The sequence below is a fragment of the Sminthopsis crassicaudata genome, chromosome 2 (assembly GCF_048593235.1).
Source record: "Sminthopsis crassicaudata isolate SCR6 chromosome 2, ASM4859323v1, whole genome shotgun sequence".
Lineage (NCBI taxonomy): Eukaryota > Metazoa > Chordata > Mammalia > Dasyuromorphia > Dasyuridae > Sminthopsis > Sminthopsis crassicaudata.
The window spans coordinates 512,976,060-512,989,786 of NC_133618.1; the positions used below are offsets into that span (position 1 = coordinate 512,976,060).

Sequence of the window (13,727 nt, forward strand, 5' to 3'; positions counted from 1 at the left end):
AAACACACTACTCTCCTAATTCCTCAAATTCCTTAATTGCCATGATGACTACTCCATTCTATCATTGAAATAAGAATGGTAACAATATAGATTTCACCATTAGCCAGAAGTATTCTACTTATTTAACCAAATCTTCTAATGTACTTCTGATTATAATCTATCATTTCATCTCATCTTATGCTTCATTTCTCCTAAATCTATTTGTTGCTTATAATCCCTCCACATCACAGTGCTTTGACATCGCTTTTCTATCTTCCCAATGCAGAACTTACACTTCTAAACAATTTAACTCTATATTCCCAAATCCTTTACCCAACTATCCTACCACCACTCCTCTGCCAAATCCTAGCCCTAGATTACTCTCACATCTTCATCTTCTACTTCTGCTCATATACTACTGAATGAAGCTAGAAAAAGTTTTACTTTCAATAGGGCTCTCCCTATAGTAAGGCAATCCTTTATTTCCGTAAGGGATTTCCTTTCTCACTCTCTACAGAAACTATTTCCAAACTCCCTCTTCTCTCCACAAGTTATCCACTTCTTTCACCTAAAGACCCCCACCTCTTACTTTACTGAAAAACTTGAGGCCATTCACTCCCTCTTTTCCCTTCATCTCCAAATCCCTTGACATTATCTCCCACTCAATTCTCTTTTCCTTCAGTTTCATGGCTCAATACTTCTATATGGAGCTCTTCCTGAAACCATCAACTGCAAGTACCCCTCCTTCCCATCTTGTATTAATATGGCAACATGCTATCTCAGTCAAAAGAATATAAACTTCCTAATGGTAGGGATTGAGTAATTCTCTGTATTTATATCTTCCACTGTATTTATACAGTACCTGGCATATAGTACTAAATGCTTAGAAATAAATTGTTATATGAAATAACAGGAAAAGTACAAGCTTTTAGAATAACTGTTACATAATTCCAATTGTCTTTTGATTTTTCCCATTCAAATTAGGTTCTGGTTTATCAGATAACCTCAAGTTTGGACAAAGTCAGATGTCATAGGTATACAAGTTTTAAAGTACTTCTTTCACACAATTACCAAACTTTATTTTTATCTGTGAAAAATGCCCAAACTTTTTTTTTCCTATTTACTAGGCTGGTATAAATTACTCACTTGAAAATCATGTGATGGGTGTATCTGCACATGAACATAAATTATTGTATTAGAAAGGTAAAAGTAAATGTGGATGAAATGAAAGTAAAGCAGTATAGAATATGAATTAAAAGCCCTTGTGAAAAAATCCCTTTGGTAATTTCTAAAATGTTTTCAATATATATTTTACCTACCTAAGTAATGATTTTATAGGCCAATTAAGAGTTGATGGACTCTGCCGCATCATGGACAAATAACTTTGAAGAAAATTATTGTCCTTGAGAGTTGTTTTGGTCTACAGTATTCAGTTCCTGCTGAGTCTGCTTTTTAAAAATCTCCTATTGTCCTAATTTTGAAATATTAAGTTCCCTGTAGCAGATGCCTCCTCCAATAAAGACAGTCCTAAAAAATAATTTCCCATGAATTTGTATCTCCTTGTGCTTTGAGAATATTTTTGTCATGTTTCCTCTGCTCTTGTCTTGATCAAACATTGTAACAGTTACAAAAAGAAGTTCTGATTCAGATCAGATATCTTCAAATATCATGTACTATTCAACAAAGTTTAAGTCAGGATTTTCAACAACTGTATGAGCTGTTTGCTAGTATAAAGAGATTAATATTATTCCAACCCTTTTCAAATGTATTCAAAGTGTCTTCCACAGTTGATAATATTCAGAGACATACCATGTATGCTGCCCAGAGTCCAAAACTATGGGTTAAATATACTAGGTGAATAACACAAATTTACATAGGTTTAGGGAGAGTAATACTAAATAAAGAGTTCAGAACTATGCTAGAGAGCAATAAATCTCAAAACAGTCTTAAAGCCACTAGCAAAATAAAAGGGGGGAGGGGGGAAAGCTTTCCTCAAAATTAGATGGACAAAGTAACAAGTATTCATTAAGTACCTACTATGAGTTATACATATTATTATTTTTATGAGTCCATTAATGTTCTATTTTTGTTAATATAAGTTTATCCATATAAAAAAAAATCAAAGTATGGCCACTGTCAGGTTAAAATATAAGCCACAGTATGGCTAATAATATGTATATTAAGATATATTATCTATTCTTGCACAGAGTAGGTGCTTAATAAGTTAGCTGATTGAATTAATGTTGATTTAGAAAGCTACAAAGGCTGTTGAGTATCTGGAAAATCCTCACAGATCAGAAATTCTGCATTAAAATCACCATATTAAATTGAAAGAAATACCATTTTTAAGCTAAATCAAAATGATTAAAAAAAAAAAAAACTTGGCACCATCTATATGAATTCTAAGCATTGATCTTTATGATTCTAAACTTCACATTAAATAGAGCAAAACATTTACTTTTCAATTTAGCGTAGTAAACCAATTTTTTTTTTTTTTTTTTGGCAAAGTCAAAAAGGAAAATCTATTGAAGCAGCTATATTTTAAGAGTTTGATTTTTAAGACAAAATTAAGAAAAGCAAAAGAGCCAATCATTCATATACAAAAAAAGTATGTTTCCTTCGTGCTTCATGCTCCAATTTCTTAAAATATAATTAAAATATAATAAATAATTTCAAAGAAAAAAGTTGTCTATCTATAGAATTAATTTAATACTCCATTTTGCTCTAAGTTCATTCATTATAAATATTTCCATAAGCCTATCTCAAAAACTTATAGACTTAGAAACAAAAAAGTTCTATTTTTCTCAAGATATTGTCACTTAAGAATCACATACTCCAGAATTCTCAGAAATTTCCTCAGTTCACCAATTTACTTCAGACCCGTTTCTTTTCTACCTTCCATTAAATGAATTTCGGCTAAAATACCAGCTTCTACAGTGGTCCAAAAGTTTTAGCATCATTTAAAGTTATTAAAAGTGAAACTATTAAAGTTTCAAACTGCACTAAGACTTTAGGGGCATCCTATATTCTAACCTATATTAATACATAATATTCTTAACTAAGACAACTATGTGCTTTAAGAGGGTATTCTTTTTCTAAAAAATAAAAATTGCAACAACAATAATAGCAACTTATATTAAAACTAAGATTATGCCGTTATTCTTTTCTGATATGGCCCTGTGACAACTTTCAGGAAAGAACAGTATCTACATATTAAAGAAATTCAATCAGCTTTCTAATGTAATTTTGCAAAATATCTTCCTAAGGCCCAACTTGGCCCCATGCTTTCCTAATTTCCAGAGTATAAACATTCTTCATTTGTATTTACTTCATTATGTTCCTACTATGAATAAGGTTCTAGGTCTGTTTCTGACAGAAAAATAGATATGGACAAATTATCTGATCCACAGTAAACTAAATGTTTCCTAACTATAAAATGAAAGGGATTTGGCGTGATCTCTAAAGCTTTATGGCTTTAAAAATGTTTCTCTATTAGTCAAATACCTCCCATCTAAATTCTAAAGCATTCATAAATATTGTATCACATGATCACATGCCAAGAACTTAAAAGGAATCAGATCAAAATCATAGAAACCTGGGCAACAAACTTAAAGGACAGGTTTGGATTATATTTGCAGAGAAAATATATATTTTATAGGCAAATAACTTTTGATTTTTTTAATAGTATAGAAAGCACAGAAAAGAATGGAGATTAACAGTAGGATCATAGGATTTATAGCTAGAAGTGATTTCTTATCCAACCTGTTTACACTACAATGAAGATAAAGTAAATTTCCTAAAGTTTCACAAATATATCAAAAAAAGATGGGCCCAAACAAGGGATTTTATAAACCAGTGAAAATGTCTGGAGAAAAAGGCTTTATCAACTAGTATCAGGACTTGAGAAACCTAACAATGTTTACTTACATTGTTCTTTATTTCTCCTTGTTGAAGGGGAAGAATTCAACCAACAAAGTTCATGACAACAAGATGCAGGATGGTGCTAGCAAAGAGGAAGTCTGCAAAAGCTCGTTCTGGAGAGATGCCCTGGAAATCTCCCTTGTTCTGTGGGTTGATCTGTATCCTTAGACAAACTGTAAAGACAACAAAAATAAGAAATTATTGTCAAAAATACACAAAAACAAAAATAAATAGTCAGAGGAATATTAAGAACAGTAGTCTAGAACTCTCATATGTACTAATATAAGTTTCCAATAACTAAAAGATAGGGAAAAGAAAAAAAAAAGTTTATGTCAGACAATACCAAATCAGATAAAATTAGATGAGAAATAGTAAAGAAAAAAATTGAAGCAAGTTTCTCTGATCAAGGTATTATTTCCAAGACAAATAAGGAACTGAATCAAATATATAAGAATAAGGGCTATTTTCCTGTTGATAAATGGTCAAGATATATAGGCATTTTGAGCAGTTAGGTAGCACAGTAGACAGAGGACCACCCTGAAGTCAGGAGGACCTGAGTCCAAATCTGATCTCAGACACTTAACACCTTCCCTGGGCAAGTCACTTAACCCCAATTGCCTCAGCAAAAAAAAAGAAAAGAAAAAAGGAAGAAGATATATAGGCATTTTTATAAAGAGAAATTTAAATATCAACAATGATATGAAAAAAGGATTAATATCAGAGAAATGCAAATTAAAACAACTCTTCCAGTTCTACCTCATCCCTCTCAGGTTGTCAAAACGACAAAAAGAAAATGATCAATGTTGGCAGGGCTTAGGGAGAAATAGGCATTTTAATTAAAGAATGGTTGGCATAGTTATAAAATGTTCCAATCATTCTGGAAAACAATATGGAACTATGCCCAAAGATATGAAATTGTGCATACTTGGGAATACTACTGCTAGGCCCATACCCTACAGAAACCAAAGAAAGAGGAAATAGCACTTTTATGAACAAAAATATTTATAGCAGCTTTTCACAGTGCAACAAACTGGAAACTAAGGGAGTAGTCAACAAGAGGGGAACAGCTACACAAATCAAGGTATGTATGGCCTGATGCAGAGTGAAGTGAATAGAACCAGAATAATTTATACAAGAATAACAATGATGTAAGAAGAAAAAAAAAACTTTGAAAGATTAAGAATTCTGATTAATAAAATAAGCAATAACAATTTCAGAGAATTGATGATAAAGTAAGCTACCCAAACCTATTGAAAGAAAGGTAACATACTTTAGAGTGCAACCTCAGACATACACATTTTTGGACATTATCAATGATGGGAATTGACTATTTAAAATTGGCTACAAGGTTTTTATTTTGTTTTAAAGGAGTAGGGGGATAAAATAAAATTTTTTTCCCTTGAAAAAATTAATTAAAATTTTAACTAAAAATTTAATTTAAAAACATTTTTAAAAGGACCATTTAGAGGATCTGTTAAAAGAAGGACGCACCTTCTTGGACGAAGGGGCTAGATCCAATAGAAAACAAAGCAGGATCAATCATGCAAGCTCTTCTGCAAGATTTAGAAATAATCTTGAAGCTCCTTGTTATCCTTATTGAATAAAAGGGATTGTAAATGAGGAATAGGTATATATTTTCAGATATGATCAAAGCATTGGTTTCTTTTTGCTTAATTGTTCATAGTGCATTGGGAAAACACTTGGCTAGAAATCCTAAGACCTGAATTTTAGTTCCTGTCACTTGCTTTCATTTTCATTTCATTTTCAATTGCTTTCATCTCTCTTGGCTTTAGTTTCCTCATTTATAAAAATCAGGAGTTTGAACTAAATCTAGAAGATATTTTCTAGCTCCATAAGTCAAGAGTACAAAAAGTCATAATGAGAACCTGGATTCAAATCCCAGTTCTGCTAATTACATGACTAACAGGCAAGTCACAACCTCTCTGGATCTTAGTTTCCTAAACTTCAAAATGAGACTAGTTTTTTGGACAACTCCTAAAGCCCCTACTAGCTCTAAATCCATAATCTTTAAAATATCAATGTTCATGAAGCTTAAATCTATGCCACTCTAGCTCCCAATTCCCTCTCACAAAATCAAAATAGAACCAATCTTTCTGTCCTCAAGGAGACACATATGCAAATAAAGAGAAGGAAAGTAAATTTTGGAGAGAGGCACTTAAATTAGGGGGATCAGAAAACACCTCATATAGGAGGTAATATTTAATCTGGGCTAGGAAGGAAAGTAGAGATTCAAAGGAACAAAGCTGTGGAGGCCAACCATTGCATTCTTAGAGTATAGCTTGTAAATGAGGACAAAATTCCACATAAGAGGAAAAGACAATGAATATGACTGAACTGCCAAGTGATAGAAAGGGTATCATGTTAAATAAGCCTTAGGAACCAAGTTGAAGACATGGTTTGAGGATCTTTAAGTTCCTAACAGATAAAGCATCCCTATTGAAAAAGGATATACCTTCAAAGAGAAGGGGGCTAGATCCAACAGAATACAAAGCAGGATCAAACATGCAGCTCTTCCTGCAAAGGTTTGGAAATAATCTTGAGGCTCTTTGTTATCCTCACTGAGTTAAAGGGACTATAGATGAGGGATAAAGTATACATTTTCAGAAATGGATAAAGCACTGATTTTTTTTTTGCTTAACTGCTTATATTAATCTGTTACAACGAAGACTTCTAAAGGGGATGGGTGAGACAGGGAGGAGGCTTGGAAAATGCCAGTGAAGGAAAAAGTGACTTTTTAAAAACTACAGTTCAACAGACAGTGTAGCTCAATAGACAGACTGCTGAATTTGGTGTCAGAAAGGCCTGAGTTAAAGTCTCTAAGACTAGCAATAAACTGTGGGAAAGCCATTTATCAAGTCACTATCTATATGACCATGAACAAGTTAACTTAACCTCAACATGCCTCAGGCAGTTTACTTTCCTTGGGACTCTGATCCTATGATCTATGTTTCTCACAGACAGACAGACAGAGGCACACAGACCAAAACCATCACTTTGATTAAGGGCCATCTATGTACTCTACACTATTACAATGAAATGTTATTTTGTTGGTTTGTGACATCCCTACCATCACCACCATAATTCCTTTGGACATCCTGCTGAACCCTTTCAAATTTTCTTGGGCTGTTTCTTGCCCGATAGATACAGCTGTTTACCAGAATTCATTCAATAAATGAAGCTAAGAAAACAATGTAACTCGAAAGAATAAATTAAAAATAATTGTTGCAAAATTACAAAAAATCATCAAGACCCCTAAGAAAATAAAATACATTTCACCTAGTTCTATTCAAATGAGTCCAATGCTTGGGTAAATAAGGGGAAATGAAAAAAGACAAAGGCATTTTCCTTAATTGCGATTATTTCCTGCAAAGTTTAACCAGTGTTAGTTAATCAATTACCAGCAGCAGAAAATAAATGAGTACACAAACCACCTTAATAGCCAATACTTGAACTACTTGCCAAAGGAAAAGATGGCAGTCAGGGGCAACTGCAGCTTAGAATATTAATTTATTTGTAGTGTTTTCACTACTAAGAATGATGACAAAAAATAACCATACTGCCTCATAAAATAGCAGGATAAAAGTGAAAGTGAAAACAAATCTATAAAAAGACTGGCATGAAACCCAAACAAATTATCACAAGAATATTCATGGAAGAAACTGGCAAGAAGACAACAAATGGAAAATGAAAAATGAATTCATCAGCATTTCTATAACCATCTATCTTCATTGTCAAAGATGATGGGAACTGTACTACATTTGGATCCTAACACTTCAGTCCCTGATGTGCTATACAAAGTAGTTGAAATAATTTTTAAAATATGAATACAATGTGTATATGTATGTAATAGAATATGATTGTGTAGTAAAAATGGATGAATATCATTTTTAATTCTTTGTTTAAAGGGATGGCTCTCTGAAGAAAGGAGGAAGGGCACACTTGAAAATAAATGCAATATAAAAACAAAAGATTATCAATAATTTTTTTAAAAAGACAAAGTATTAAAGGAATTCAGAGAAACATGGGAAGATTTGTATGAATGTGAATGAAGTAAGCAGAAATGGGAGTACATTATACACAATGATTATAGTAAAATAAATGAAAAGGATACTAACTGAAAGTTGAGTCTAGTAATTATAATGACCAACTTTGATCCTAGAAAAAGATTATGAAATGTTCTTCTGTCCTAACAGTAGGAGGATAGGGCCAATAGGACCCATATTACACATATGTTGTCAGAAGCAATTGCTGTATTGGTAGCCTTTGCTCAACTTTTTCTTTGTTGTAAGGAAGGGTTTGGGGAGTGTGGAAGAAGAGCAGAAAGGGTTATATTCAAAAATACCTGTGATGTAAAATCAGAATTTATCTATTAAAACTGGGGAAAATAATTAGATCAAATATCAAATACATTGTGATGGTACACAATCTTAAAAATACTGAGTTGATCATTTTTCTTTTAGTATCCCTCCCCCCTCCCTCCACGTCCCTTCCCTTATTCTCCTTTTCCTTTTCCCTTTTCCTCTCCCCCCTTTTAATGAGGTGAGAGAGAATTCTCTGAAAAACAAATATGACAATTATTTACTCTTTGAGCCTCTTCTGATGAGAGTAAGATTTACACAATGATTCTCCCCCTCTCTAAATTCCCTCAGATATGGTGTATTTTCTATGCCTCTTCCTGGGATGTAGTTTCCCTCTTTTTATCACACCCTCCCCTTTTTCTGATACTACCCCCTTCCCTTTACTACACCCCCTCCTTTTTTTTTTCTTTTATATCAGTAAAATCAAATTATCCATGCGTACTTTCTATATACCCACAACAGAGTTACAGTTCTCAAGGTTTCTGTGTACCTTTTTCTGTTTCTCTTCAGTCTTGTGGATGTAGATCAAATTTTTTGTTTAAGTCTGGTTTTTTTCTTAGAAACATATGGAATTCCTCTATTTCATTGAATGACCATCTTCTTCCATGGAAAAAGGTGCTAAACTTAGCTGAGTAGTTTATTCTTGGTTGCAATCCTTGATCTTTTGCCTTTCGGAATATCAGGTTCCAGGCCCTTCTATCTTTTAATGTGGAGGCAGCCAGATCTTGTGTGACCCTTATTGTGGCACCTTGGTATTTAAATTGTTTTTTTCTAGCTGCTTGCAGGATTTTCTCCTTTGTGTGGTAATTCTGCAGCTTAGCCACAATATTCCGTGGTGTTCTTTTTTTAGGGTCTATTTCAGAAGGAGTTCGATGAATTCTTTCAACATCTACTTTCCCCTCTGTTTCTATTATCTCTGGACAGTTCTCTTTGATAATTTCCTGTAAAATAGAATCTAGGCTCTTTTTTTGGTCATAGTTTTCGGGAAGTCCAATGATCCGCAGATTATCTCTCCTAGATCTATTTTCCAGGTCTATAGATTTTCCCAGTAAGTATTTGACGTTGTTCTCCAACTTCTCATTTTTTTTGTTTTGTTTGACTGATTCTTGGGTTCTCTGTGAATCATTCATTTCTATTTGTTCCATCCTGCCTTTTAAGGAGTTATTTTCTTCTTTCACAGTTTTTAGTTCTTTTTGTAAATGCCCAATTTCGTTTTTAAATGAATTATTTTGCTCTATTGAATTTTTTTCCATTTCCCTAATTTTTTTTTTTTTTTGAGAATTATTTTCTTTTTCCAATTCAGAAATCTTATTTTCTTGGGATTTTTTTATCTTCTCCAATTCAGAAATCCTATTTTCCTGTGATTTTTTTACCTTTTCTAATTCACTAATTTTGTTTCCCTGCATCTCCTGTGAATTCTTTATTTTTTCCAACTCCAATTTCAGGATGTTGTTATTCTCTATCATAGCTTCCCTTTCCTTTCCCCATTTTTCTTCAAACTCTCTTAACTTTTTAATAGTCTCTTCATGGAGAGAGTTATGTGATGGGGGGCAGGAATCGTTCCCCTTTAGGTTGTTATCTGCTGACTCTCTGCTGTTAACTTCCTCGGGGTTGGATACCCGCTCTTTCTCTGTGTAGAAGGAATCTATGGTTTTTTTGGGCTTCTTGCTCATACTTAAAAAATCTTTTGGGGTCTGTCCCTGGGGTAGGAAATTGTTTATTTATTTCTTTACCAGCTTCCTCCCAGACCAGATGGATGCAGCGGCCCCTGCGCCTGAGCTAAGAGAGAGCTCTGGGAAAGAGTTCCCCACCCCCTCCCTGGAAATGCCTCAGAGGTGACCAGCACTGCTGTGCCCCGAGGGCACTGTGTTTTAGCGGCTTCCCTGAGGTTGAGACTGAACAGCAAAGGCGACTCAAAGCCTAGCCTATGCCTCCCGGTGGGGCATGGATGTCTGCAGCAGGACGTGAAAAGCTCCTGCGCTCAAACTGGGAAGTGTCTGCCAGAAACCGCGGTCCCTAGTTCAAAGGTTCCGCTTCTCGACTTCCATTCCACGCCAGCCGAGCCAGGCACTATGAGTTACCGCCCCGCCCACTCTTCAATCTCTTAACTACCCTGAGGCGAAAGCCTGGATTGCCTATGTCCCAGTGCCGAGATCTGCTGAGTCACCCCTGGGATCCAGGAAGATACAATCTAGTTTTAAATTTTAAAGTGGCTTATATATCTCCTCTGATCTGCTGTTTTATAAGCAGAGAAGAGCCAACAGCCGGTGCCAGATTCTTTTATGTCAGTGGATTCTCTGATCCCAGAGCCCTCCCCAGTGCGACCAGCGCAGTGTGCCACTACCCCACCATCTGCGCTGGCCTCTCTTCTTCCTCCCCTGGGAGCTGACCTTTCCTGCTGAAACTCCAGATTCTCTTCAGCTGGTAAGTCGTCCTTCCAGTCCTTGTGGATTCTATCAGTCCAATGCTATTTCTGAGGCTGATTAAATCTAGTTGGTTGTGAGGGAAGAAAGGAGCTTACACAGTGGCATGTATCTTCTCCACCATCTTGGCTCCACCTCGATCATTTTTCTTAAAGTAACTGAGGGGATTATCAAGGTATTTGTTGTCTACCCTCATAGACTGTAGGCTCTTTAGGAGCAGCAAGAATATCTTTTGCTTTTCTTTGTAGCACTCAAGACTGCATATGTACAACTTACATCAGACTGTTTTCATCTTGGGAAGAGAAAAAAATCTGGACCTCAAACTCATAAAATCTGAGAGCTGAAAACTATTTTTACATATAATTAGAAAAAATACTATTCAAAATAAACAAATGCTTACTGCCAGAATTGGAAAAAGGAATAATATTAACAATAAAAGCAGTTAAGACCTGTTGTAAGGCAATAATATGTAGTTTGGACAAAAGATGAAAACAATCTGAATTAGAGTAGTGGCAGTATAAGTGAAGAATCTAAATGCAAGAGATATTAGAGGCCGAGACTAGCAATTAGCTGAATGTGGTGAGCTGAAGAAGGAATAGGAATCAAGGATGACTTTTAAGTTTAGGTACCTTGGGGGCAGCTAGGCAGCGCAGTGGATAGAGCACCAACCCTGAATTCAGGAGGACCCAAGTTCAAATCTAGTCTGAGACACTTAACACTTCCTAGCTGTGTGACCCTGGGCAAGTCACTTAACCCCAGCCTCAGAAAAAAGGGGGAAAAAAAAAGTTTAGGTACCTTGAAAGACAGTGGTATCAACAATAAAAATTAAGAAGTGGAAGAAGGGGCAGAGACTACATGCTGGAAGGAGATGATATGTTCAGTTTTGAGCAGGAACTATTTCTTTCTTTGTACTTGTATCCCAAGGTCTGGCACACAGTAGATTCTTAATAAAAACCTGCTTGACAATATGTTGAGTTTGAAGTCTTCCAGGGATATCTCAGTGGAGATATGTCCAGGATACATTTGCAAATAAGCTCAAGGGAGAAACTAGTACTGTTCTCACAAGTATGGGAATCATTTGCAGAAGACTGAAACTATAGAAATAAAAGATTATAAATAAAAAAATAATAATATAAAGTACAGGGGGAAAAAACACAGAAGGCCTTTGACAAAAAATGATGAACTAGGGAGGACAAAGAGTAGGAGGAGAACCAGGAGAGCTAATTGTTATAAAAGTCACAGAATACCCACAAACTGGTATGGTAATAGTCTGAAATGTTAAAGAAAGATTAAATGTTATAGAAAGATCATGAATAGGAGGGGGGAAAAACAATTATGGAGCAGAAATTTAGGCCTTACTCAAGCAATCTGATTAGTTATCTACATCTATCCTCACAGGCAAGGAGACAAAAGGAATTAAAACTATCTCCCTTCCTTCTTCCTCCCACTCTAGAAGCATGGGCAAACTGTTTAGTAGCAAAGTTTCCAGCAAAGGGTTAGGTCAAAAGAAAAAGACAGAGCAGATACAGCCTGTCATAAGAAAACCTAGAGCAAAAAAGTCATAGAAGCTTTTGAGGCAAAAATGAAAATCTTTTTCAAACTTTCATTGAGTTTAATAATTTTTCAAACATCTGTTTATTGAACAAAGCTGAAAATTCATCTGCAAAGATGACCTATAGATACAGTAATTGTTTTTGATCCTTAAAAAAAAACAAAAACTGTTTTTCTTCCTTAATGAAATGAAAAGGTTGGATTTGTCATATGCCAGTTCCTGCTGCTCCTTATAGCTTATAGTCTGTTGAGGGAGACAACAAATACCCTGATATTCCAATCCCTCAGTAACCTTGTGAAAAATGATTAAAGTATCTTCAAGATTGGGCACCTTCAGTATTTACTTGATATTTGATCTAATTACTTTCCCTACTCTTTGGATAGCATCAAAGTACCAAATGCCATCACCAACTATGAAAGGCACCTGGGTGGATCAGTTCAATGGATCTGTTAATTTAATGAAAAAGGCATTCTCCTTTCACAATATAGATAGTAATATCCAAGCCTACTCATTTCATGCAACTATTATCCAAATCATCACAGGGTCTCTAGGAAGGACCAACACAACACATCTGGTTCTTCTAATAGCAGAAGAGAGCCAGTACAACATTCAGCTGTCCATGTCTTTCCTTATTTTTGCTATTGACTCAATCACCCCCTCTTTTATGATTGTCTGAAATGATATCTTATATTCCTTGTATAACACTGATAATATAATACAACTACAACTATATTTCCATTGCCCTTTGGGTCTTTCACAATTTTGTTTTTTGGGAAATCATGCTATTTCATGATTCAGTCATATAGAGTGATAAACACGAATGAGTTTTTGACAGAAAATAATCTGTGATTGCTGAAAAGTGTCGTACAATTTCTCAAATGCAATTCAGTCCCCTTTCTTCAATTCTGCATCCAGCTTAACATTCATTAACAATGCTTGTCAGATACATATAAACATACTGTACAGATAAGACTAATTAGAAATGCTGCCTATCTAACTACATATCATAATCTCAACAACTCATCTTTTTTCAACTATTTGATACTCCAAGTGGGAACTGTGAAACAAATCATTTGAATGGCTATGGATCTTATTGAGAAGAATTTGTAATATTCTTAGGTTCAATGCAATCATCATAATGTCATCTACAAACTGAAACTGCTGGAGGGCTTCACTATGTAAAAAGAATTTTCTATATAGATTCTGTGCAGTATTTCATGACAAGGATAAATAATTTTATTAAGTGTATGTTTGCATGTGTGTATATGCACAGAAAGATATGTACACACACATACATACATACCTTATTTGATATTTAACAAACACAGTAGTATTAAATAAATCAAAAATATGCACAAAGCACTGTCCCAGATGCTAAGGATACAAATAGAAAAGACTCCCTATTTTCAAGGAGTTCATGGTGGTGGTTGTCCTTCATTCTCAAAGAGGACCAAAATTATATCAATATGTTAG

At 34.7% G+C, this 13,727-nt stretch overlaps 1 protein-coding gene across 1 annotated transcript in view; it reads right to left on the bottom strand.

Annotated features, from left to right (window-relative positions):
- Positions 1-13,727, bottom strand: part of DAD1 (defender against cell death 1) — a 41,762-nt gene that overhangs the window by 6,909 nt on the left and 21,126 nt on the right. Inside the window, exon 2 of the mRNA XM_074294215.1 lies at positions 3,907-4,073. Within this exon, the coding sequence (XP_074150316.1) occupies positions 3,943-4,073 (131 nt within the window). The 3' untranslated portion in view covers positions 3,907-3,942. The remainder of the gene's footprint in view (positions 1-3,906; positions 4,074-13,727) is intronic.